At 39.6% G+C, this 26,481-nt stretch overlaps 1 protein-coding gene across 12 annotated transcripts in view; it reads right to left on the reverse strand.

Annotated features, from left to right (window-relative positions):
- Nucleotides 1–26,481, reverse strand: part of FN1 (fibronectin 1) — a 66,187-nt gene that overhangs the window by 16,559 nt on the left and 23,147 nt on the right. For 3 of the 12 annotated variants that reach the window (XM_070422076.1, XM_070422070.1, XM_070422069.1), the window contains exons 16-33: nucleotides 25,712–25,840; nucleotides 25,527–25,616; nucleotides 24,399–24,593; nucleotides 23,113–23,385; nucleotides 21,249–21,515; nucleotides 16,505–16,599; nucleotides 14,641–14,809; nucleotides 13,882–13,968; nucleotides 11,355–11,546; nucleotides 9,790–10,062; nucleotides 8,186–8,368; nucleotides 5,903–5,992; nucleotides 4,358–4,627; nucleotides 3,496–3,612; nucleotides 2,670–2,834; nucleotides 2,065–2,220; nucleotides 1,117–1,230; nucleotides 53–316 (exon numbers count right to left, since the gene is read on the reverse strand). In XM_070422076.1, the coding sequence (XP_070278177.1) occupies nucleotides 53–316; nucleotides 1,117–1,230; nucleotides 2,065–2,220; nucleotides 2,670–2,834; nucleotides 3,496–3,612; nucleotides 4,358–4,627; nucleotides 5,903–5,992; nucleotides 8,186–8,368; nucleotides 9,790–10,062; nucleotides 11,355–11,546; nucleotides 13,882–13,968; nucleotides 14,641–14,809; nucleotides 16,505–16,599; nucleotides 21,249–21,515; nucleotides 23,113–23,385; nucleotides 24,399–24,593; nucleotides 25,527–25,616; nucleotides 25,712–25,840 (3,129 nt within the window). The remainder of the gene's footprint in view (nucleotides 1–52; nucleotides 317–1,116; nucleotides 1,231–2,064; nucleotides 2,221–2,669; nucleotides 2,835–3,495; nucleotides 3,613–4,357; nucleotides 4,628–5,902; nucleotides 5,993–8,185; nucleotides 8,369–9,789; nucleotides 10,063–11,354; nucleotides 11,547–13,881; nucleotides 13,969–14,640; nucleotides 14,810–16,504; nucleotides 16,600–21,248; nucleotides 21,516–23,112; nucleotides 23,386–24,398; nucleotides 24,594–25,526; nucleotides 25,617–25,711; nucleotides 25,841–26,481) is intronic. The other 9 variants (XM_070422080.1, XM_070422075.1, XM_070422073.1 and 6 more) reach the window with 3 other exon arrangements.

Raw genomic sequence — 26,481 nt, forward strand, 5'->3', positions numbered from 1 at the left:
GGCATAAAGCCTCTGCTCCCATGAGCACCCAGTGGTGCAATTAACGATATACCTGTGGACTGGGTTCCAATCAAGGGCTGGCTCTCCATATCACCGTGCAAGGCAATCACACTGACTGTGTACTCAGAACCAGGCCTGAGGCCTTTCAGCTCTGCAGTGTCTTCTTCACCATCAGGGAATAGCTCATGGATTCCATCCTCAGGGCTCGAGTAGGTCACCCTGTACCTGGAAACTTGCCCCTGTGGGCTTTCCCAAGCAATTTTGATGGAATCGACATCCACATCAGTGAATGCCAGTCCTTTAGGGCGATCAATGTCTGTTAGGCAAATTAATGGTAAGAGGTTATGTGAAAAGCAAGTTGTGAAATAAGCATTTTTTTATAACATGCAAAGCAGTTTTGCAGATACCATTCTCTTTGATGAATTAAATTCCAATCAACCCAACTATTACAGAGAAAATTACTTGATTCTGTTAAAGTATTTTTGATTTTGAAAATATTTAATGTCATATCATTTATTAAAACAGGTGTACACGAGATGTGTAGACACCTTGCAAAGTGTCCTCTCAAAGAGGACTTATTTGCATCGATTTTAAGATTTTGTACCATAATTTATTTTTGCAATGTGATGTCAGTCTCACAGACCTGGATTTTCTACACCTTTGGGAATGGTAAAATTGATTTTCAATGCTAGATTTAGATTTTTATAATCCTTCTTTAATAACTCTGGTTCAGCCACAGTCCTGCAAATGCTCCAAACATACAAGCTTCATGAGAAAGACTTCAATCAACTTTACCATCCAGTTGTAGAAAAGACAGTCCTGGCAAAATATTCTGTAGATGTGCAATAGGCAAATAAGCTTTTGCTGAGGCCATTTAAGCAAAAGAAACTTAAAGCACAGCAACCAACTATGGTGGTTCCACAACTTCTTTCCCTATATGTTCATTGCTTGGAACTGGGAGGAAAAAATATGCTTGTAAAGGGCTCAATTCAACATAGAAACTGACCAACCGGCTGGCTTTCCCCATGTATAATCGCAAATGACATGCAGAGGGCATTCAGGTGCCTAAGAACAAGATCTGACTTTGAAAATGGAAGATGAGCACGGGTTACGTACTGGTGACGGCTGTCTGGACCAGAGGCTGACTCTCTCCGTTTTGACTCTGAGCGTAGACACTGACCTCATACTCCACTGTGGGCTGCAGGCCTTCAATGGTCATTTCTGTTTGATCTGCAAAGGGAGTGAAAAGCAAATGCAGCATCTATGTCATTCCACTGTAATGTCATCCAACGGACATTCAGATTTCAGTAGAAAATGTGTGGTGGCCTAGATTTTCATTGGTAGACTTGTCAGGAAAATATAGAGGAGTCAGACATGGATTTCCTCTTGGATAAATGTGTTCATTGCTAATACAAATGATCATATTGGAGTACAGTCACACTAAAGAATAAGCTCCAAAATGTAATATGATACCCCCAACAATGAATGATAACAATTTTGAAAAAAAGAAAATTAACTTGACTTTAAGATATTGCCTTAAGGCTCTCTCTCTCTCTCTCTCTGTAGAATGTCTGCACTCCCCCGCCCGCCCCCCCCACCCCCCCCTTCTTGCTTGATGGCGAATACCTTTGCTTCTCTCTCCCCTAAGCTTCAAAGGCCCTTTTTTTGCATCTGAAACTTGTTTCCTGAGCCCATACAGCCCAGCTGGCTCACTTTTTCTACCTCTGTGACTTTCTAAATAAACTTTTATATTTGAAAAAAAACAAGATCTTCATTTCACAAGTATTTTATATAAAAACAAAAACAAGGGTTTTAAAAAATCAGTTAAGCCAGTCTCTCTCTTGGTGTGCACAGTGAACAAAACCACAAAGGTGGATCTCATAATTTAAGTTGTCCACACCATTAAGCAGGACTATGCATGTAAAAACAGAAATGCACTTATTCGAAAAATTCTATTGTGGAGGGAGTAACAATCGTGAGCCCTGAATTCACAAATGGGGAAACTTTAACATAAAGTGGGCCTCCTGTTTTTTTCTGGTGCATGTGAGATGCTGCAATTCTTACCTGGACCTGCAGTTTTAGTTTTTGTTGGTCCCAGGCCATTTTTGGGAACAGTGGTCACTCTGTAGCCAGTGACAGGGGAGCTTGATGGCAGCCACCTGACACTGATGCTATTGTCCTGAACATCAGTGACATGCATCTGTGATGGTTTGTCAATTTCTACAAAAAAAAAAAAAAAAAGAGGAGAAACCAATGAAGCCACAGCCCATGAAACAAGACTGGACAAGTCCTTGTCTCCAGTTCTGCTACATATACGATAGTCTCTTACTATGATTAACGACTCCCAAGTTTTTCTTTTGTAGAAACAGATAACTTTTGGGAGGTGAGGTAAGCATCTCGATACCATTACCTATTCTCAAGACGGCTGCTTCATTCACACAAAAACTACATTCTAACTTAGGTGTTTACCTTCTTACCATATCAGCTCATTCATTCATTCATTAAAAAATATTTATTAAACACCTCCTATGTCTGTCTCTATTGTAGGCATGCGGAATACATCAATTAAAAAAACAGACAAAAATCCCTGCCCTTGTGGGTATTTCCTTGTACATTTGGTTTAAAACTGTTGGCAGTAGGTGTTCTCTTCATCCCAGAGGCATCAATACCTGTCCGGTAATCAATGGAAACTGGCTTGCTGCTTGCCGGGCTGTCCCCCCGGCCTGTGACAGCATACACAGTGATGGTGTAATCTACTCCAGGTTTAAGGCCCTTGATTTCTGCTGTAGACTTGCTCCCTGGCACTGTGAACTCCTGGACAGGGCTGTGTCCTCCTGTTTGAAAAGAAGTTAGTAAAAGTGTGAGGGGCTGAGAGATACTTGGGAATTGCTGAGTTACTGCATTAATGTATTGAGAGCAGCCTGCAAGTGACCCTTTAAAAAGGTGCTCTTAATAGGGCTTGAACAAAAACCTATAGTTATTTATGCATGCAGTAAACCTTCATGAGTTTGTGAACACTGGGAGAAAATTGCAGTTAATGCTATTTTAACATTCCAGCTGTAAAAAGTCAGAATTGTAGATTAACATGAGAAGGGAGAAGAAGGTTATTCCTCAACCCAGGATTGCATAAGCTGCGTTCCTTTTTAAAATTTTTAATAGCATAAATTCATGTAAATTAAAATTTTGAAAATACAGGCAAGTAAAAAGAAAAAACAAATCATTTATCATTTCACTGCTGATAACAGGTATGTGAATTTGCAACCCTTTCTTCCTCAGCTCTACTATTCCCCCTCTAGGACTATACAAACAACCTCTTATCTTGATTTTGCTATCAATTATTTCACGCGTATTTTCCACATATTCTTGGAAAAGACGAGGCTCCATTGAACGAACTTGCCAAGCTTTCTTTGATTATGTGTTCACTGTTGGGCTTTCAGATTCCCCACAACAGGATCTAACTTGGTTAGAGGGTGAAATAGCATTTGACTAACGCACCTGTTTCTCCATAGGTGATCCTGTAATATCTCACTGTGACAGCGGGAGCTTCCCAGCTGATCAGTAGGCTGGTGGGGTTCGTGGCAATAATTTCCAGGTCCCTTGGAACATCAGACACTAGAAAAAGCAAGAGAAAGTTCTCACGTCCGTAACTTTCATACAATGCCCAGATTCACTCTTTGCTCATTTTCCAGATAATTGTGAGCTTTTTATAGTACAGTGTAAATAATATACAAAATTAACAAAATTAAAAATTATGAACAAGGTAAGGGGTTGGAGAGTCAATTCAAATTCTGATAAAAATGATTATTTCAAATTTATTGAATGGTTTTTTCCCCCTTAACTTTCTTTTCTGAAAAATTTTAAAATAACAAAAAAGCCACAAAAATAATATAATGAACATCCATATCCCCTTCCTTTAGTATTTGACAATTGGTAACATTTGCACCCCTCCCCCTGTCTTTTTGTTAATCCATTTGAGACTAGGGTACAAATATCATAATAATACTCCCTTAAGTACTTCAGCATCTATCAAGAACTTTGACACTATTACATTAAAATAATCATGATTTTAAGAGAACTTTGGAAGAGTGTTTTCTATATTTTGAATAAGACTGCAGTTATTAAAAATGCATAAATACCTAAATCAGGTGAGACATTTCTTAGAATAAAAAAAGTATCTTCTCTCATATACTCTAAGATAGAGATTTTTCTCCATATATTCTGTCACTTCCCTATGTCTCATAACCATGATCTAATTTTTAAGAGATGATGACTCAGACAACACCAACCTATTTCACAGAAGATACCACTTGCATAGGAAAGTCCTCTGAATTTCGTTGAAGACCAGAAAACAAGTTACCTGTTGATTGCTGACCAACCAATGAGGGACTTTCCTCTCTGCCATTGAGTGCAACAATGCTGACCACATATTCTGTGCCTGGATTGAGGTTGGTAAGGGTGATAGAATTCCGAGTCGGGGGCACTCGATCTTCTCGAGGTCTTCCACCAGCATGTTCAGGATGATGGCGAATCCTGTAGCCAGTGATGGTGGCTCGAGGAGCAATCCAATGCACCGTGAAAGAGTTGGCAGTGATTTCAGAAAAGTCAATGCCAGTTGGGGAATCAAGACCTGTTTTTCCCACCCAGGAAAAAAAGAGAGAGGGGGCAGGGAACACCATCAGATTAGGAAGTGAAAAAATAGTGGAAAGTAACATACATCTGATGTTTCTGTTTGTTTTTTTCATTAACACAAGGAATTGCCATAAACTCAGGTTATGATGGACTGATTCTAAACCACATATAAACTTCAAAATCATAAACTGACTCAGTTCAAAATGGCCAACTCAAGCATTCTTTTCTTTGTTCTTTTGCTAAGCATTCCAAGTATCATTACAGGAGATTTCTACATGCTATTGAAGAAAAGGTGTTTAAGATATTCTAGGAATTGATATTTTTAAATGTTTCAGTGTTCAGTAGTCTGTGTTTCTATCCTATAAGTGTATCTCTGAAAGTGAGAAGGTCTTCCCACTCTTGAGTTAAGTGTTTGGCTCTCAAAGAAGCTTTCTACCCTGAAGAGGGAACTGAAATGTCAATAGATGATGATGATGCCTAATATGAAAGTTTCTGAAACTAAGACATTATTCTATACAAGTTACAATGCAAGTAATTCCTCATGAATTGGAATTTAGTGCAGTGCAGAAAAACCAGAGAGAATTTGGAGTTTATCTCAAATTCAAATCATGTAACCTCTCTGGGATTTCTAAAAAATTCTGTTTCAGTTAAAACATTTACTTATTCTATTTGATAACATACTCAAACCAAATTGAGATATCACAACACCTTTGTGGAAGCAAGTGGACTGTAATGAATAAATTAGTGGATATATTACATTGCACTTTTTTAAAGGGAAAAATTAAAAGAAATACCTTTAAGAAAGGACATCACATTATGGGATTCAATTCAACTTCATTTGTACAGTAAATGAAGATTTAATAAAGTAGAAAAAAGAGATAAACTTGTTGACTTAGTAAAAGAGGGAAAATATGACAATGACAGTGTTGGGTCGCTAAAGAGAAGGAATGTTTATCATCCCTAAATAATAGACATTATGAGATATTCTTCTTGGGAGAATTTTTAAAAAGATAGACAACAAAGTTTCTGGACTAATTTCAGTCTTCTCTGGAAACAGAGAGTAGAATCTTAGTGACAGGAAGTCAGGGTAATAGTTGAATAAGGCATCTTTTAATTTTCAAGACCAGTGATCACAAAGTAATGACAAGGCTACGAGCACCACCATCACCACCACAACAGATGGAGATGTATTTTTAGAAGGAGGATTCCATTTTTGTTATTTAAAATTAGTAGGTGAACGCTACTTGATAAGCATATTGCCAATATGACTCACCTGTTCTCTGTCTTCCTCTGAGAGGTATGCTCTCGTGTTGTTCATAAACACTGGAGACGCTGACCAAATATTCTGTGCCAGGCAGGAGATCTGAAGAGGCAAGTGGGACTTACTTTAAAACTGTCCTTGAAAGCATCAAAAACCTAAGCACCCCTGGGACTATTCCACCTTACAAAATATCCAAGAGTCTGGTCCTATAGTCTACTTATTCCTAAGTGAATGTGGGTGGCTACCCGGAGATGGGCTGCAACTGGGTGATAAGGAAGGGTCACTTTGCCCTGCAGCATCTCTAAACCCTGGCCTCTGTTCCATCTCTATGAGTGTGACTCAGCCCGATCTGCAACAAGATGGAGTTGCTGTAGCATAGTAATATTTCTATCACCCACTTAATAGTACGTCTGTTGGGGTCATGTGCTGACAATGACCTTGGCACTGTGGATTATCATTTACTCCTCAGAATAACCCAGTGAGGTAGTCTTCTAGTTTTTAAAAGCAGCTGTATGGCCATATAATAAACTGCATATATTTTAAGTGTATAGTTTGACAGGCTTTGACATATGTATACACTTGTGAAACCATCACCACACTAAAGAACAAATCCATTACCTCCAAAAGATTGGTTTACAATTATTCCCACTTTACAAATAAGAAAACTGAGGCATAAAGTTATCTCCTTTGACATACTTGCCCAAGATCCTACAGGAGTTGACCCAGACCATGACCCATGGTCTTAACAATTAACCTTTACTGGAAGAGTCACACCCCAAAGGGAAAGTGATTGGTTCTGCCATATTAAGGTCAGAGCAGACACTTAAAAAATTTAAATATACATTCCTGGATATCTTCCTATTTTGAGGAATAAAGGTACAGAGTAAGGTTTCTAACCATTGACCTCCTACTCAAAAATCCCCATTCCCTTCATATCATCTTCCCTTCAGCCTTTCTGCAGAGGTCCCTGGTGGAGCTTGGACTCCACTTTCCTCCTTTCTGCTTGGCCAGGGGCAATTTACTTAAACACTGGGCACCTCCATTGCTTCATCTGTAAAATGGGATATAGTGGCTACTCAAGGGCAGCTGTCGCCAACCTTTCAGGCCTCACAGACCACTGGTTGGCGACCGCTGCTCCAAAGGTTTCTTTAAACCAGCAGTTGCCAACCTTTTGGAAATCATGGACCACCAGGGGTCCACGGACCACCAGTTGGCGACTGCTGCTCTAGGGGGAAATGGCTACCTTGAGATCTAGAGTAGGATCTAGAATGAGGTCTTAGAACACAGGATGGACATGTGACAGATCTGTGGCTATGATGGGGACAGATGGTGGTCGTGAAGCAGGGCTTCTGCATTGGGTGAAGTTATAGCTACTGATCACAGGGTGCTCCAGATCGAAACAACCTTCCCGCTGATAGGTAGATACAGGGATGCTCTTGCCCTCAGCCACAAGATGAGAAACCAAAACTATGGTCATACTATGTCTGAAACATAGAGAATGTTTTTAGACCACCGTTTGGTAATGGACCTAAATATGAACTATTTCTCTCTTATGTCTTAACTTTGGCTGTTCTTATATATGTCTTTTAACTAGTACAGTGAAAATGCTGAAAAACAACATTGACTTGAAACACAGCACCATGTTGCAGCCCACTTATATTTTCTTTAATAAACGATATCTATTTCAAAAGAGTAGGAACTGGAAAGAGGCAATTTCCATAAATGGTTGTTGTTGTTTATTTTCATGTCAGTTGTTTTCTAAGTCCTCAGCCTTAAGAAAAATCCAGCCAACAGATTCTTTCTGAAGTACAAATCAAACTGGCTCTTTCTTCAAAGAGCATCCTGATCTATCCTGAGTAACCAGTCACTGTTTCCATGTTTTCAGATGCTAAACAGATTGCCTGCTGACACTTGGGAAAAAAAGAGATAATAAAATAGATACAGTGACATTATTCTCAATTTTCATTTTCTCTCCAAACATTCAAATTTAGTCATGTAATTTCTCTTGACATACATTATTTTAATGTGCTTATTTGGAAGCAGAGCGTATTTGAAGTCTTTGAACTTCACTGCTGGTGTTTTCCACTATGATTTTTTTAAAGTTGTAGATATGAAAGATGTATTAAAATAACAATAAACATGACATCTTTCAAAATTTACAAAGCCTCAGGTCAGATTTGGAGTTTAGTTTGTGCTTCTATTGTAGCTGTTTTGATCTTATTTGCTCCCACCTGAGAACTCAGAATTCTTTCCTTATGCTTGGTATTTATTGAACAGATACATTTGACCTCTTACTTGTCAAGACCACTGCGTTGTCTGATGGAGAAATGGACAACTCTGCAACATCCTCCTCATTTTTCACAGGTGAGTAGCGCACTAGGAAGTTGGTCAATTCAATGGATGGAGGCGGGGCCCACGTGACACGAATAGTGTCTGGACCAACATTGGTGAATCGCAGGTCAGTGGGAGGAGGGACAGCTGGTTTCAAATAAGAAGGAAGACTGAATTAAGATCATTTTAAAATGAAAGGTAACAGAAATAGCTGGAAAGGTAAAAACAATATTTCATGCATAAAGGAAACAAGTCATCATCATGCATAGTCTAATCTAAATCTAATCTAAATGAGAGTAAACTATAGTTGACCCTTGAACAAAACAGGTTTGAACTGTGTGGGTCTGTCTGGATTTTTAAAAATACTTTAAATGTATTTTCTGTTCTTTATAATTTTCTTAACATTTTCTCTTCTCTAGCATACTTAACTGTAAGAATATAGTATATAATTTGTATAACATACAAAATATGTGTTAATTGACTGTTTATGTTATCAGTAAGGTTTCCAGTCAACAGTAGGCTATTAGTAATAAAGTTTTGGGGGTATCAAAAGTTATACATAGATTTTCAACTGCGTGGCAGTCAGTGCTCCTAAATCCCCATATTGTTTAAGGGTCAATTGTACTGTTAAAAATAAAACACTACACCTCATACTGTTAGGCCCCTTTAACCTTTCTGCCATCAATATATCTTAAACAATAATTTTAATTGACACCCAAATATGTTGCTTTTAAGTACATTATTAACATCACTGAAGATTATTTTATCCCAGGCTGAAGAGGCTCAAGTTGCCACACAGCAAAGAGAAACATAGCGGTACTTTCCAAAGAAACACATGCACACAGACAAAAAGAAGACAGGGTCCTAGATGTCCCCCTGACACGAGAGGACGAGAGCTACAATTCCATTCCGTGACTACTACTTACAAGTGAAGAGGGTTCATGCAAATTGGTTCTCAGCATGTTCCTTACCATGCAGGGCAGAGAACGTTTATAATGTTGCATGCTTGTCCCAGACTGAGGTTAAAGAGGAGTTTCTTTACCTCGCCACAGCAATAGAACTTAGAGTGTGCCAAAGTTTTGTTTTGTTTTTCTACCTCAAAACAACCCCTTTCCACTCTACCCTAAATTTCAATAGGTTTTTAGTCAGCTACAAAGAAGGAACATGGTAGAGTTGATCAAAGAGTAAAAGGAAGCACATTTTGGAAGTACTTTCTTATTAATAACTGGTGCTCATGATACAATTTGGCATTCATGTTAGATCATTTAAAAAAATCACAGGTCTGCAAATTCAATTAATCTTTGCCATTTTGTATTTGTAGATCAGATATCTACATTTTGTTAGCTTTATATATTTGTGCTTTGAATGAAAGTCTACTTAAGACTGCTTGATTATGTCTTCACCCAATCAGTTTAGCATCTGCATTGGATTCCTTACTCCCCAAACCACCTTCTCTTAATCTTTGGCAAATTGCTGGCTTTCCCATGAAAACATCCATATTTAACCAGTGACTGGTGGCAGCATGCAACACCATCCGTGTCTCAAACACAGAAGTTTTCAACATTCACCCGTTTGCTGTGTCAGTGTAGTAGGGGCACTCTCTCCGCCATTAATGAGAGTGATAACGCTGATGTCATAGTCAATGCCCGGCTCCAGCCCTGTAACTGTGTAGTATCCTACTGAGGAGTCCACAAAATCTTCAAATATGGGGATACCTTCTCCTGCCGCAACTACTGTGATGCGGTACCCAATAATGGTGGAAGAGTTTAACGGGGTCCACCGCAGGCCGATGCTTGAATCGGTTATATCAACAAAGCTTAGGTCAGTGAGTTGGGGCACCTCTATTGAGTTACAAAGCAAAAGGGGGAGGGAGGGGGGCAAAAGGAAAATAGAGGCAAAAAAGAGGAAAAAAATAAAGCAGTGTACATCAGGTTACTAGTAGTAAAATTGATGGAATGTTAAAGCAATGATGGTAATATGCAGTCTGTTCCAAATTATCTGAAATATTTCTGAGCATCCTGAATAGTTTGCTTCCCTGTGAGAATCAAACAAATTACACTAATCTTAGGGATTCTCTTGCATTTTGAAAATGTCTCTAAACAGTACAATTGGAACTTCTCAGGCTCCTAAAAATTATAGGCCTGTTTAGGATGTCAAAACCATCCGTAGGATCTGGACATAATACCTGTAGTATCAGCAATGTTGTCTTAAAAATCCAAAATTTTTTTAGTAGGAAAATAAAGCTTGCAGGAAGATTTGTTTAAAAATTTGATTGATGAGTTTTTTCATTTTCTCCCCATACAAAAACTCATGACAAGATATGGCCATAATATTAACACATTATGAATATATGGTGTGAAATGTGCCATCTAAAAGCAGAGTCAGGTGGAAGACAGATAGGCCTGAGTCCAAGGCCAGTGCCAATATCGTGTTTAATTCATAATCAAAGTTATTTAATTAGCACGACTAAAAGCATTCTACCAAAATGCGCGAAGGGGAACACAATCTGTCTGCTTTCATCTGTCACAGTCCCATTTTGGACAAACAACAAGCCTATCCCTGGATAGGTCTTTTCAGGTCTGTGTTTCAATCCACAAGAAAGAATGCCCTGAAGGTGTGGTCTTTCTTTTTCTTTTCCTTTTTTTCCCAATTTTTTAAAAAAGAAGGATTTGAAACAGAAAGAATTGGATGTGTCTATCAGGTGCTATTTCAGTGCTTACATATGGAGACAGGTACTATTTAACAGCCAGCAGCTGACTGTGAGACCAGGCACAAATGGACTGAGGGGATGCATTTACCATATTACTTTTAGCCTGTCAGTACTGAGTACAGACACGTGACACCATTTTAGTAATATTTCCACGTGAGCAGACAGAGTTAATGCCACGGTTGCCACTCCATTACATACTCATCGCAACAGACAGCTTCCCAGTGAAGCAGGCAGTGAGCAGTGTTAACAGCAAGCATTTGTCCAAATTGTTGCTTTGACTTCTCGGTTTTGAAGAGTTCAGTTGGGAGGTCAGCATTCAATCCCACCTCTATCTGACACACTCAACCACTTGGGGATTAAGATGTTAATCCCCACTCTTACTGCAGCTGCCATTCTGAGGATAACAGCTTATTTTTCCATTACCTGGGATGATGGTATCAGAGATAGGGACACTTTCCTTGTCATCTTTGACAGTGTAAACACTGACATTGTACTCCAGGCCAGGACTCAGGTTTTCAAAAGTGCAGGAACTCTGATCTGCATGGACCACTTCTTCCAAAGAATATCCCTGCTGGCCTTTCGTTGGGGTGGTGGTGATTCTATAACCACTGATGTCTGCAGCAAACAGAAAGGAGTAAGTTAGTGACTGCCGGAAGGATTTGCAACCCAGAGCATTTTAAACCAGAATCCAATGATGAACCCACAAAGGGGAATGGGGAAAGGACCTGGCATTTATTAAGGATTTACTGTCCTTAGTGCTTATAACAACCCTTTGAGGCAGGCAATAATATCCTTGGTTTAAAGAAAATCTTGGGATGGGAAAGTGATTACCAAAGGCTTTCCTGCCTCAAAATTCCATGATCCTCTGCCACTGTACCCTGTACCCTGATTGTCCTTACTGGATCATCTGCCTGACACCTGAGGAATATTCCATTTTACCTGCTTAGTATGAAATGACTCTCAACCCTAAGCACATTCCCCAAAGCGGGCTCTCCTAACATACAAAGTCTAACTATGGAATTTACAGGAAGGGAATAAAAAAGGAGAAAAAGTGGGAGAAAGAAGTGACTCTACTTATTCTAGAGAAAGAATATTAATTGATGAAGATTTCAGGAATCATAGAAGTTAGGCAGTAAGAGGGTTGAGGGGGAGGAGAGATTCAAATTAAAACAGTGATGACTAGCGATCTATAGGGACAGACTAAAGTAAATGAGAAAGTATATTTAGGTTAAAGTTAATAAAGGGCAAGGAAATGATGGCCTATTTTGCCATTAGAAACAGGATGAAAACAAAGGTATAGACAAGGAAATCCAACCAGATGGGAAATACATGCGGAGGTCATTGCATTTGCCAGTGACCATCTAGACAGGCAGGCAAGGACATCCATTAAGACTAAATATTAAGGACCTAGCTTTTGACATGCATGAAATTTGCCAACTTAGTTTCAAATTCAGTCACTTGGCTGGAAATAGCATCACTTTGGCTGAAACAAAGTTTCCACAGATAATGAAAACTTCACCAAAATCACTCTATTTCAGAGGGAGATTAAAAAAGATAGGTTGAGCTAGTTTTATTCTGTGTGATTGTACACATTGATCAGATAATCAGAGATAATTCTCTTAGTTGTATGCCTAAGCAAATGTAAGAACTATTTCTAAAATCAGAATTAGTGAAATAATAAACTAAATATGGCCCTTAAAGTAACAAGTATAATAGTTATGGGTGAAATCAATGTGAGTTGGAACTTCTGTTTTTGTTTAATTTAGAATTTTCTCATTTATGACTATCCCGATATCTCAATAGTGATTCTCGTAATATACCCAATATTAACTAATACAATTACATTTTGGGTAACATTTTTCATTTTTAAAGAGACTTTCACATGGGCTTGGCAAAGGTCAGGAATATCTAAAATCTCTCCTGTCATAGTCACAGTACATACATCATGCTACTTGAACATTACTATAGCTAAAACTATTTCACGATAAATTTCAATATATGTGATCAAGGAGTTTAAACAAAAGCTACATTCAAAGTTTTATTTTTTTTTATTTTTATTTTTTTTTAATATATATATTTTATTGATTTTTTACAGAGAGGAAGGGAGAGAGATAGAGAGTTAGAAACATCGATGAGAGAGAAACATCGATCAGCTGCCTCCTGCACATCTCCCACTGGGGATGTGCCCGCAACCCCGGTACATGCCCTTGACCGGAATCGAACCTGGGACCTTTCAGTCCGCAGGCCGACGCTCTATCCACTGATCCAAACCGGTATTGGCAACATTCAAAGTTTTAAGAATAGTCATGGAACTCCATGAAAACAATTCCTTGGTACTGACTATACATAAAAAAACACACAAACAATTAGGTTCCAAATATGTGATGCTGGGTGTGAGAAAGGGTCTGGCAAACTTTAGTTACAATCCCAATTTTGTAACATTTATAATTTGTGACCATGGGTAGGTCAGGTTTTTTCTTAGTCTCAATTTTTCATTCTGCAAAGTGGATCGTTTCTACCTTACATCACCCTTAGATTTTTGTGGTGCAACTCATGACAAAATATATGCGAAAGCTCACTGAATAATAAACTTGAACCTGTGGTAACTCATAAAAGAAAAATTATGCAGTATGATTTCAACTATTTGCTTGGCGATTTTGAATGCCACTGGGCAAAAGCCACCTTCCAGAATGCTTTTCCACAGCCCTCATGACTCCCTAGAGAGCTCAATAGGCACCTGCCTTGTCCTCTTTCCTGTGATTTAAGTAAACATGCAGTAAAACACCCTCCCTGTCACTCTATGATGCATACCCATGTCCTCCTGTGCTTTTTATGGAGGGATAGGTACTTATCATTTTCAACCTGCATTTCTCTGAAAGGACCAGTTTCCACAACCCTTGTCTTGGAAAGGTATTGCTTACACGTGCCCTCTGATACCTCGAAGACTTACCAGGGGTGGTGCTTCTCTCCCAGGAGACTGTTAGCACTCCAGTGTCAGGGTTGGCATCCAGGTGCAAGTTTGTTGGGGGAGATAAAGCTGGAAAAATAATTGAAAATTAAAAGTTAAAGCTAACACAAAACACTTGACCTATGGAATGCTTCCCTCCCTCCTTATGTTTCCTTTCTTCCTTCCATTCTCTCTTTTTGAAAGAATCAGTAAAAATATAGAAGCTGTACTATGAAACCAAGGTGGAAAGCAATTCTCTGACAGAATTTTTTTATGATCAACGATTTTGCAATACTATTGAAATCCTTCCCATCTTACCAGTTCATAAATACTCTTGACATGGAAAGGACACTTCTGATGCCATGGACTATATGGCATGAATTGAACTTGCTACTTGAAATTTAGCAACAGCTAATAATATAAGTAGGGGTAGATCTTTCCCCTATGCCATTATCATATGTAAAAAGTGATATTGGCCTGGCGGGTGTGGCTCAGTGGTTGAGTGTCACCTATGAACCAGGTCACCAGTTTGATTGCCAGTCAGGACACATGCCCAGGTTGCAGGCTCAATCCTCAGTAGGAGACATGCAGGAGGCAGCCGATCAATGATGTTTCTCTCTCATTGATGTTTCTATCTCTATCCCTCTGCCTTCCTCCCTCTCTTTACAATAAAGGGGGTGAGGGATATTGATGTCAGCTATTCTTTGAAAGTGGAACAGTTTTAAACACTTAAAAGAAAAAAGAGCAAAGAACTCCTCTTACGTGTCACCACTTTGTTGACAACGGGTGTGCCTCTCTCTTGCCCGTCTCTGGTGACTGAGATGGTGTACACGTACTCCACACCTGGAGTCAGGCCAGACACAACAATGCTTCCTGATTCTGAAGTCACTTCTCGCGGGGCTTCCCCTCCCTGGCTTGGTCGTACCCCCAGCTAGAAGAAGAAAAGCAAAATAAACACCAAGAACAAATCTTTCCAGAGCTGGGTGTCTTCTGAGAGGTTGTGGTTACGTTTCATAGACTGTGAACTCAGGAATGGCACAATGTGCTTTTACTGGGGAATGAGTTGGAGCCTTATCTTAGTTAAAATACTTTAGCTGGGGATTCTCTGTACTGGGGGGCTGGGGTGGGGGCGGTGTCCTCTAAACTGCACAAAGGTGGTTGTAATGAAAGGCTCCAGGAAAATGTTATTACCTATTATTTTTCTAGATAAATCATCTCCCGTTACAAACCGTAAGTACACACACAGGGGTTTTGGGCCACACAGCAGTTCATTACCATTTTCTTTCACTGGAAGGAATCCCCTAGCTCTTGCTTTAATGAGTTATTACCATTTAATTGCCAGTTAGGGTACCAGCCCCTGTAACACTCCTTTTATAGAAGTAGGTTCAGAGCTTCAACTGCAGGATCTTACGTTACAAAAGGAGAGTTAAAACAAATGTGCCCATAATTTGAAATCCTTTTAAGAGTTTCTTTCAAAAACCTGAGTAATATTGTGTCATCGATGTTCAACGCTAGAGACATCCTTTGTATGTTATAAGGCTTCTGAAAGTCAGCATGACATTATTAAGGGAAATTTATAAGGTAAGCTGGCAATCTTCAAAAAGGGTTTCTCTAAATTTTAGTAGCTTAATCATCAATATGACCATTTGTACAGCTCAAAGAAGAAATAAACTTTGGTGTATTTTCTTAAACAAATAACCACGGGGAGTTAGTCTTGATTTCCAATAAATATTTCTCTATAAAAATGCAAAAAAAAAGAATTATTTTGAACAACTCATTTGTATTCATCACTCCCCTAATATTATCACTTTAGAGAACATGAATCCATACTAGTATATCTACAGGGAAGACCTTAATCTTAACTTCTATTAAGTGATTCACCCACAGGGGCTTAGAACAAGTTGAGATGAAACCGATTGGATAATAATGTGATTTTTAAATGACTCTGAGTTTAATTGGTCTCTCTAAATGGGCTTTCATGAACTTGTTGACACCCATTTAGAGCAACATCAAATGGAGTTTCCTTTATATTTTTAAATGTAGTTCCCTGGGGGAAAGGATAGAGAAAATAAGATAACAGCAGTGACAGTTACATGCTAATGTTTTATCTTTTGCAAAGCACTTTCTCTCTGCCTTCGCCCATCTTTCTAGCCAGTGAGACACAAATATTGTTATGCCCTGACAATGTGGTCAGAGAGGTCTGAACAGAAGCAGGTAACAAAACCCTGCCAAAGTGGCTCAGTGGTTGAGCATCGACCTATGAACCAGGAGGTCAAGGTTCAATTTCCGTTCAGGGCACATGCCTAGGTTGCGGGCTTGATCTCCAGTGTAAGAGGCAGCCAATCAGTGACTCTCTCTCATCATGATGTTTCTATCTCTCATTCCCTCTCCTTTCCTCTCTGAAATAAATAAATAAATATATATGTATATCTATCTATCTATCTATCATCTATCTATCTATCTATCTATCTATCTATCTATCTATCTATGTTATATATATACATATCAAAAACAAACAAACAAAACCAGATCTCCTGACTTTTGAACATCTTGACTTCTGCTGCATCCAGAAACGTGGGGGCACCTCAGGGCTGTATCACAAGAGATGAGAACATCTATGATTTACCTTAAAACCCATCCTGGGAGCAGGCGTCCATGTAATCACAATGGTGGTCTCAGTCACCTCTGTGTTGTAAGGTGGGATGGAGCCCCTGGGCTGCACTGTGAAATGGGATCAATGCACATGTCAAAACCTTGGACTCACGGGTGGTTGCACAGAATGCAGATAGTCAGTATTTTTATCCAGAACCTCAGTTGAATCAGCAGGTGGATCCAGAAAACAACACCTGTCCCTGCACTGGGTGAGGATCTGGAGTAGGTCAGGGCTTCCCAGTCTTCCATGAATTACCCAGATCATCTGAGCTCTGGCTGCAAGGCAGGTTTATGTCTTTTCATCATAGTTAGGATTTAAGTTTGAGGACAATAAATTTCCCGATAGTGTTAGTATGTAAAACTGGTCACGACCAACTAATTATCCTTCTGGCTCTTAACTCTTTGTACACCATAAGCGTCTATAGCCGCAAACCTCACATATCAACTCTGCTCACCCAATTTTAAAATCAGACTTATTAGTGACATCTCTGGGTTTGTAAAGAAAATTATGGTAACTTAAATTTGTAAATATCCCAGCACATACGGAAGAAATGGGGATGGTTTCCATTTTGGATGCATGGCAGTTAACTGGTTAATCACTAATTTGAGAACAATGTTAAATTTTAGATGGTGATCTAAAAACAGCTTTGTGCTGAGTTACTCCATGAGGATGGCTAATTATTTTTGGTTGCAGTAAGGATGACATTAGAAAGTTAAACAAAACTGGCCACCATGGATACACTTATAAATTCTAAAGAGTCCTTAAATACTAGTATGTGAGCATTCAGAATAACAACACTGCAGATATTTAATATTCTGCCACTGGAATCAGGGATTATCACAGAAGCTTACTCACACAGTCTAGCATTCTGAAACCACTGTCATTTCTCTTAGTGAAAGTATTACTTTAAAAAAAAGAAAAAAAAAAGGAAGAAGGAAAAGAGGAGTACAGAAAGTTAAGACAGGCATTTGTAATAGTCCTAGGGATCTTCTTATAAATTCAGATTTCTGAAGTAGAATGGGCTGAACCACTGATAACTGGCTGCTCTGGGGAAGGTGCGGCCTCAGAAACCAAGACATCTGAGTAAGTGAGTCAAATGCGAGGATTTTAAGTGTGTTAATGGTCCTGGTCCCGTGTTTGGGTCCTAGTTTACAGTTGCTGCCTCTTTACCGCCCAGCCAAATCCTGTGCCTACTGGAGGAAGAAAAGCTATTAAATGCACTTATACTAAATTACGAAGGGCTGGCGAGGCCAAGTGTTTCCCTCCAGAACTACACGTCTATACGGGGACTGAGAAGTGCCCGTCTCCACTCAGCTTCAGTCAATTATTTTGCCTTTGTCATGTGGGAATTCAGACCCGCTATTACAATTTTTTCTTCTTTTTTATTTTTCCAGTTTGGATTTTAATGTGCGATTTTTTAAAAGTGTGTTTTTAAAATATTGTGTGTGGGGGGAAATAAATTGTGTGTGGGCCACTCTGCAGTGACTATTCTAATGGCTCACTACATATAGCGAGCTGTTTCTGAAGTATGCTATCATTTTGATGGCATTCGGGGAGCGGAGGGGGCGGGAAACTAGGGTGAGTGACCCGTGGTCCCTTTCCAGTGTCTCTTAAATCTTACCCCACTTAAGCTGCTGCTGACTTGGCCAAAATGCCACAGCCGGCCCCGTGTGACTAGGTTAATGGCCACAAGAAACGATTCGGTCAGCAGTCAGCTTCTCTCACTGAACATCTGTGAAAGCCACAACTTTTTCAAATTACATTCTCCTCAACTGCCTTGGGCTTTACGACTGGGAATTTCCTATCGCCTGAGCCAGCCAGCAAGAAGCTCCTCGGGTTGGAGATGACGCTCTCAGCCTGGGAAGACCATTACAGGAAAGTCTCCAAACCACAAACCTACAAACTGATGTCAGACAAAGGATGTGACTGTAAGTCGGAGCTGTGGTTCTGGCAGGTCTTGTTAGGTGAAGAACAGCCTGGCTGTTAAAGGAATGAATTTACCGGATTTATAAAGGAGTAAACGGAATTCCTCCCCCCGCCCCGCACTCCAGAAACACCTCCCCCACCCCAACAGTTGCTCTTAAAAAATTAGCAAAACCTAGCAAAGTTATTCCCAAGGTTCAGCTTAGTAAGACAGTACAAAGTTACAGAAATTTAAAGCAATTTCAAAAATTTGCAAGCCCTGCTGATGTTTATAGCCGCAGAGAGTACTGGAAGTTCAACAAAAGTTGTAAAACTCCCTGCTTACGTGGGTTTTTTTTTTTAAAAACTAAGCTTGTTTGAGCTGTTTTCATCATTCTTTCCTCAGCCAATCATTTATTAAATACTTTTTAAAAAATATACTATGTACAAGGTACTATGGTAACCTCTAGCTAGTAAAATTAATCTTGACAATATGTAAATATATTGTGCAGAGCAAAAAATAACACGTCCTATATATCAAAGTCTCCTAACAGGTTTAAAATAGCCCATCTTGACCCATCCTACCCCACTCAATTATTGTTAGTATCATTAAAAATCCTTTTTCTTGCCCTGACCGGTTTGGCTCAGTGGATAGAGCGTTAGCCTGCGGACTGAAGGGTCCTGGGTTCAATTCCAGCCAAGGGCATGTACCTTGGTTGCGTGCACATCCCCAGTAGGGGGTGTGCAGGAGGCAGCTCATCGATGTTTCTCTCTCATCGATGTTTCTAACTCTCTATCCCTCTCCCTTCCTCTCTGTAAAAAAATCAATAAAATATATTTTAAAAATAAAAATTCTTTTTCTTTTATTGGCACCCTATCCAATGAAAGAGACCACATGAAATGCATCTTACGTGCAGGAGTAAAAATGATAACTAGATAATTCTACATTTACTGATATATTTATATAATTGTGGAATCATATGCAGTCAGTAAAAGACTACATCTACTGAGGCCTTTATGCCATTGCAGTGAAGGACATCTATATGAAACCTATAGTTATAAGAATATCAAGACACTGGTTTCATGTTAATAGATTTCAGGGTATCTCAGTAACATGTAATATAAAATAGCAAAATTGTAAGGCAGACTTACAAATAAAAAGCGGATTTTACTTGCTGATGAACAGCAATTACTTAAGTAGAAGCCTTCACTAGCCAAACTCCATACACTGAATTTAAATGGAAGTAAATTTTTGGTAAATTATAAATTCCTATAGGGAAATATTTATAGACAATTTCTTTGGGAGGTAAATTCCATAGTTGCTTTTGAACTAAACTTATATTCACTTTTGAATGCTTTTTAACATCTATATTTTTAGTCAGAGAAAATTTGTTGAGAGCTTTATGAAAATGGCAAACTAGTTCATAGTTGTATATATATATGCTAAAAAAAGTGTTATGTTAGGTGCTCTTCTAATTCAAAATGTCAAGTTAAAAATAAATAATGCTCAGCTAGAAATAAGGGCTCTCATAATTCTTTGTAGTTTGAATGAGAATGTGTTTAGTAGAAGTCAGTTTATGAAGACAGGCTTTCATTGTGAAATGAGAGATTTAAGGCCACTTTTCTGTAGAATTGACCTAAAGGACAGACCAAAAATTACTGTCAGAATTTTTCCTTCTGTGGAATTTCAAGAGAAATTTAAGAAAGATTAAATTCTTTTTTAAAAAAGCTATTCTGTTCTGCAGGAGCACTTTAATCTGCTGCAGCAACACTTGCAAAGAAATCATTTCCTTGCTTTTGTTCTGTTGGTGATTGTTCACTCGGTAGCTATTTTTATCCTACACTTACTGCTGTCATTCAATACCCAAAGTAGTAGCATGTAGACATAGGTGCTGATCTTCTCTTGCCTTAACTAGTATTTGGTAAATTCACTTACTACAATAGAATTCAATTTTCAAATAAGTGGGTGCTTTAAACCATGTTACTCCATGTTAGTCCTGGAGCAAATAAGGAGCCTGCCAACATATGTAACTTAACGCATTGTTTCTCTCGTCAAGAAAATTTTGCCTCAAAAAATTATCAACTGGATTCAACAGTGTGCTTCACGATTTACATTCCGGCACAAGCTCCTTACTGTCCAGTCACAAACAGTTCAAGGACCAGCAGCTGGTTCATGGACCACATGATGAGTAGCACTACTTTAAGTCTTTAAAAAAATTATTTTAATGCCAAAACCGGTTTGGCTCAGTGGATAGAGCGTCTGCCTGCGGACTCAAGGGTCCCGGGTTCGGTTCCGGTCAAGGGCATGTACCTGGGTTGCGGGCACATCCCCAGTGGGAGATGTGCAGGAGGCAGCTGGTCGATGTTTCTCTCTCATCGATGTTTCTAACTCTCTATCTCTCTCCCTTCCTCTCTGTAAAACATCAATAAAATATATTAAAAAAAAAAAAATTATTTTAAATTTATTTCTTGCCCTGGCCGGTGTGGCTCAGTTGGTTGAGCATCGTCCTGTGCACTGAAAGGTCACCGGTTTGATTCCCAGATACAGCACATGCCCAGGTTGCAGGTTCAATATGTAGTCAGGGTGTATGCGGGAGGCAACCAATGTTTCTCTCTCACGTTGATGTTTCTCTCTCCCTCTCCCATCCTCTCTCTCTAAAATCTATAAAAAATATATTAAAAATTTATTTCTTATTTAAATCTTGCACTAAGTTTTTTCAGTTAGCTTTTTAAAAAAATGGATGAAGAACAGAGAATGTAACTGTAGGTGAGAACCAATGGCATCACTAAGAAAAGACACTGAATTTGGGCTTACGAGTGGTAAAGACTCCAGTGGCTTTGGGGCTCTGCTGGTTGCCTTTCACAGCCACGAGGGTGGCCGTGTACTCGGACCCAGGCTGCAGATTCCTCAGTGGGTACTGCGTGGCGGAGGGCCCCACATTGAACTGCTTGGGTTGGCCTCCCCGGGTCAGGCCCACGGTCAGTCGGTACCCGGCAATCCGGGCCCGAGGCGGAGTCCAGGTCACGATGACAGTCGAATCAGTTTCATTCATAAACTGGAGGTTAGTGGGAGCATCCAATTCTAGAAAAAAAGGATAAAGCACATCAAGACATATCTGAACCTCAGTAATTATCACACTGAAATTCTATAGTTTGAACTTTCTAAAGTTTTCTTAAGGTTGAAACAATATACGTCAAAACCTTGGAAATACTGAGCCATTAAGAGAGTGAATGCTACATACTTTGTAAAATTCTGTGTCAGTCATGAGAAATTGCTGACCTTTTTTACATGGCTGTGATTGTGTGGAAAGTCTAATTTTCCAGCATGACTTCCTCATTACCCTCCGGAATGATACTAACATTATAGAGATGGCATTAAAAAAAAGACACACAACACTTGTAAACACAACAATTTGCTGAGCCAAAAAGTTAAGAGGAATAAACCAAATAAACGAGGGCAAGAAGAAAGCTCCACATGGAACAAAAACAGTATGTTCTGCATTTATTAAATGAATAGTCCTTTGATGGGGAAATAAAAGTAATTTTCACAGGATTCTAGTTAGACGATAATTATAACATAGACTCAGAACTTCAGAATCATGGCAGGATACTGGCGAGTTTGCACTAACGGGAAGAATCACATACTAGTAAGTTGTGAGTTCTCTTCTTGAGTATGATAAGTAGCAGTTAACCTGCAGTGATTTAAAATACTTTTAAGAGGCAGGAAATGTCTACAAAGTAGTTAGGTGTAATAATTGGAAGCATGAACCTGTCCATCCAGCTCCATCCCTTCCTAGACCTGAGACCTCACAAGCTACCGAATTTTTTTCTAAGCCTCAGTTTCTTCATGTACCCAAAAAGGGTAACAATAAGACCTTCCTCATTACGTCAACACTAGGATTAAATAGGGTAATAAAGCTCCTAAAGAACTGAGCAGAGGACCTGATGCCTAAAAAGCACTAACTGTTTTAGCAATTACTGGGTATTTATCTGAAGAAACCCAACACACTAAATCGAAAAGACATGCACCATATGTTCATAGCTGCATTATTTACAATAGCCAACATATGGAAGCACCCTAAGTCTCCATCAAAAGATGAGTGGATAAAGAAGTGGTGCACATATAAAATGTAGTATGACTTAGCTATAATAAAAGAATGACACCTTGCCATCTGCAACAATATGGATGGATCTAGAGGTTACTGCACTGAATGAAATAAGTCAGACAAACACAAATGCCAGATGATTTCACTTACATGTGAAATTTAAAAAACAAAATAAACAAACAGAACAGAAGCAAACTCATAGATATTATTTGTAAACAACTCTACTACAAACGTTTTAGGTTACATCTGGAGCTGGATCTTGATATATTTACTTACACAAAAATGCACTCAAATTTTCAATCCATACCTCCATTAAGAAGAAAATTAGGTTCTCTTAAGTTCCCCTCTCTTAGTGCCATTTCACTGGTACATGTATTTGGGAAATGGATTACCATTTGGCGAGTTTTGTTTTGGAGTTCAATGTGCTTTCTGTCCACTCTGATGTCCCTTATTGGCTGAGCATTTTCCTCTTTCTAACTGTAGATGGAGGAGTAAATGGTATGTGCACACACATCCCAGGTTGGCAGTGAGAGTGGAGACTGAGGTGGAGGTGAGGTCGGGAGCAGGACTTACTGGTTGTCTGTTCTCCTACTAGAGGCTTGCTCTCCCTGCCGTGGTTCACGGCAAAGATTTTGAAGTGATACGTGACCCCGGGGGTCAGCCCCATGATTTCTGCAAAGGTGTTCCTGCTGATGGGCAGCTGCTGTCCATGCTCTCCAGGCAGGTGGACGGGGATCACGTCCACGCGGTAACCGGTCACTGCACTATCAGGGGGTGTCCACATGATGGTGACCTTCACGTCCGTCACTTCCACGAACTGCAGGTCCCGGGGAGGAGGAACTTTATCTGAAAGACAAGAACCAACTGGTCATTTACAATTCCGGCTGAAGATTATTTTTAAAAAGCCAGTTTCCTGAGTTGCATGAGGCAACTCAAGGGCCTCTCATCCCAGAGCAACACTAAGCTTCATCTCTTAGCCAGAGGCTATGCTATTTTTGCTTATATTTTTATGGTTCAGTCCTACTGTTTTCATCTGACATTTGAAGGTTTTATTTCAAATATGTCAGTAAGCAGGTGAGGTTCCAGCATGTGAAGTGTCTTACTAAGGGGTTTACAATGAACATGCAGAAAAAAACAAAACACCTCACTGAGACAACAGAAAAATATGTGGTAATTTTCATTTTACTGAATCACTGTATGATACTTAAGAGCAATAGATGAACTGACCCCTTAAGTTACTAGGAAAAATACAAAGGCTTCATGGTGTCAAGTTTTTTTAATCAGGAAAGTCAATAGCCAGCTTTGATGTTGTTTTATAATGAGGACATTTCAGCCAAATTTCCTAAATTTAGGAATACACTAATCTATGATTACTAACATACAGGAACTGCTGACAGAGATACCCCACCACTCCCCCGCCCGAGACAATTATTCTTTCTTCTTACACTCCTGGTCCTCCCAAGCAGGCTAACAGAATGAACACAATTCAAGGATGGCTCTGTTCCTCTAACACAGCGATTTCCAATTGTATGCCACAAGAATTTTTAAAACATGCAATACCTGACTATTTAGGTAGGGGCACTGACCTCTTTTTCCCTTAGACTGTCAAATAAAAATATGACACCAGCCAATACAACAATAGCTGTCCGGTGTGAATAAATCAAAATTATACCTATTTTTTTTGGGGGGGGGGGCGGGGGCAGATTAACAAAAAAGACATTTTCTGGTATGCAGAATTTTAGTAATTAGTTTATGTATGCCATGAGATAAAAATTGCTGCTCTACCAAAATGAAGATTAAAGCTGTTACCTTGTTAAATCCTAGGAGATAAGATAGCATGGGAAGTGTCTCTAAGTTACCTGGGCGAGGGACGCCAGTGGTTTCCTGTTGGATGAAGACAGGAGTACTTTCTTGATTTTCCTCCACAGCATAGATGGTGATGTTATACTGAACGCCAGGCTGCAGGTCACTGAGGGTGACGGAGTTGGCAGTGTCAGGAAGGTTGAGTTCTGTGCTACTGCCTTCAACTGAGGGTGAATACACGATTCTGTATCCTACAGATCCATGAAGGAAAAGTAAGCTCCGTTAGCTAAGAAGCAGTGGTTCTCAGAAAGTCGACCCTTTCAATGCCGCCACACCTTTTAAGAACCATTTAGTACAGAGATAGGAACAGCCATGCAAACCGCTTTAATAATAAATATTCTTGAAGACCCGAGAGCTTTCATAAATGTCCTGTTAAACTGGGTTTTCTTTTTACGCTCTAGATCAGGGATGGGCAAACTTTTTGACTCGAGGGCCACAATGGGTTCTTAAACTGGACCGGAGGGCCGGAACAAAAGCATGGATGGAGTGTTTGTGTGAACTAATATAAATTCAAAGTAAACATCATTACATAAAAAGGTACGGTCTTTTTTTTTTTTTTTTTAGTTTTATTCATTTCAAACGGGCCGGATCCAGCCTGTGGGCCGTAGTTTGCCCATGGCTGGGCTAGATGGAAGCAATTAGGGAGCCACCCCGAGCACAGCACCACCCAGCACGGTCTGTGCCGTTAGGAACTTCAGAGACAGTAGAGTCATCAAATGAGCTTAAGTACGAAAGAAATTCAGCTACCTCATTAAGGATAATTCTTAGAGTGAGATTTTCAAAAAAATTATACCCCTTCTACTATGGGAATGCCTGATTTCAAGAATCAATAAAGTGGCTTTAGAGATTGTGTGTGTGTGTGTGTGTGTCTGTGTGTGTGTGCATGTGTAGGGGTTGATAAAATGGATTTGAGGGTAAATGATCCAAAAGAAAGTAGAACTGGAAGACTTGAAAAGAATCACATTCTTAATTAATATTACACACACACACCCCGCTACCCTAGGCTAGCAATCATGTAGGAGATTACAGTGATACTCCGATCCTCAGACCAGAATCTGCTCCCTCACCCCTTTCTCATGCCATCACGATTAACATGGCAGCCAAGAAGAGGAAGCTGAGCTGACCTGTGATGGGTGCCTGGGGTCTGCTCCAGCGAACAACAATTGAGGTGTCATCAACTTGGTCCACAGCAGGGTTAGGAGGGGCATCAGGTGCTAACAAAAGAAAAAGAAGAAAAACAGTCAGAAAAGACTGCTATAGGTCTGCTTTACAAAAAAAGACTATTTGACACCAGGTGGTACACATGTACCTGTGGTCTGTGAGGTAGACAGGATCAAACTCTGCTCTCCTTCCTCGGATATCTGATAGACATTCACAATGTATTTTCGGCCGGGCAGCAGGTCGGGGATGTTCACAGAGGTGGCCGTGCTTGGAAGGTCTTTGAAATAAAAAGGAAAGGTTACTAATCAAGGATACCAGTCCCTCAAATGACTTCACAGCCCAGGAGAAGAATATTTTAAAAGTGATACATTCATGATGGGGCAGGGGAAGACTAGAAGGAAATGTACTCATGGATACTTAATAATTATCAATGCACAATGGGATAATTTTTCTTTCTACTTTTTCATTTTTTCAAATTTGTTCTCTAAAGATGCATAATTTTTGTAACCCACCCCTAAATGTGTGGCCATAGTCCTCTTGTAAGCAAAGTAACTAGAAGTCAGAGCAGTGGTTATGAGTAGGGGTGATGGGAAGTGGGGTGGGTGTAGTCAGGTGGGTGTATTCACTTTATAAAAATTCACTGAGCTCTATATTTATGATCTGTGTGTTTTTCAGTATACAGATTATTCGACAATCAAGTTTTCAAAAGGCCCCTAAACATGAGATTTTTGAAAAGCGCAAATGAGGTTACTGTACACCCCCAAAGCTAACATTTTCTACCACCATCTTCATCCTAGCAACTAGTGTCTGGGCAAACACGTCATGCAGCTCACATCAGGGACCAGGAAGCCGTGAGGCTGGCTCAGGAAAAGCCCAGGGCAATCCTAGAAAGGGTCGGTCGTTTCCCTTTCTCATACT

This window comes from Myotis yumanensis, unplaced genomic scaffold (assembly GCF_028538775.1).
Source record: "Myotis yumanensis isolate MYYU_CA2020_CCGP unplaced genomic scaffold, mMyoYum1.0.hap1 SCAF_8, whole genome shotgun sequence".
NCBI classification, from domain to species: Eukaryota; Metazoa; Chordata; class Mammalia; order Chiroptera; family Vespertilionidae; genus Myotis; species Myotis yumanensis.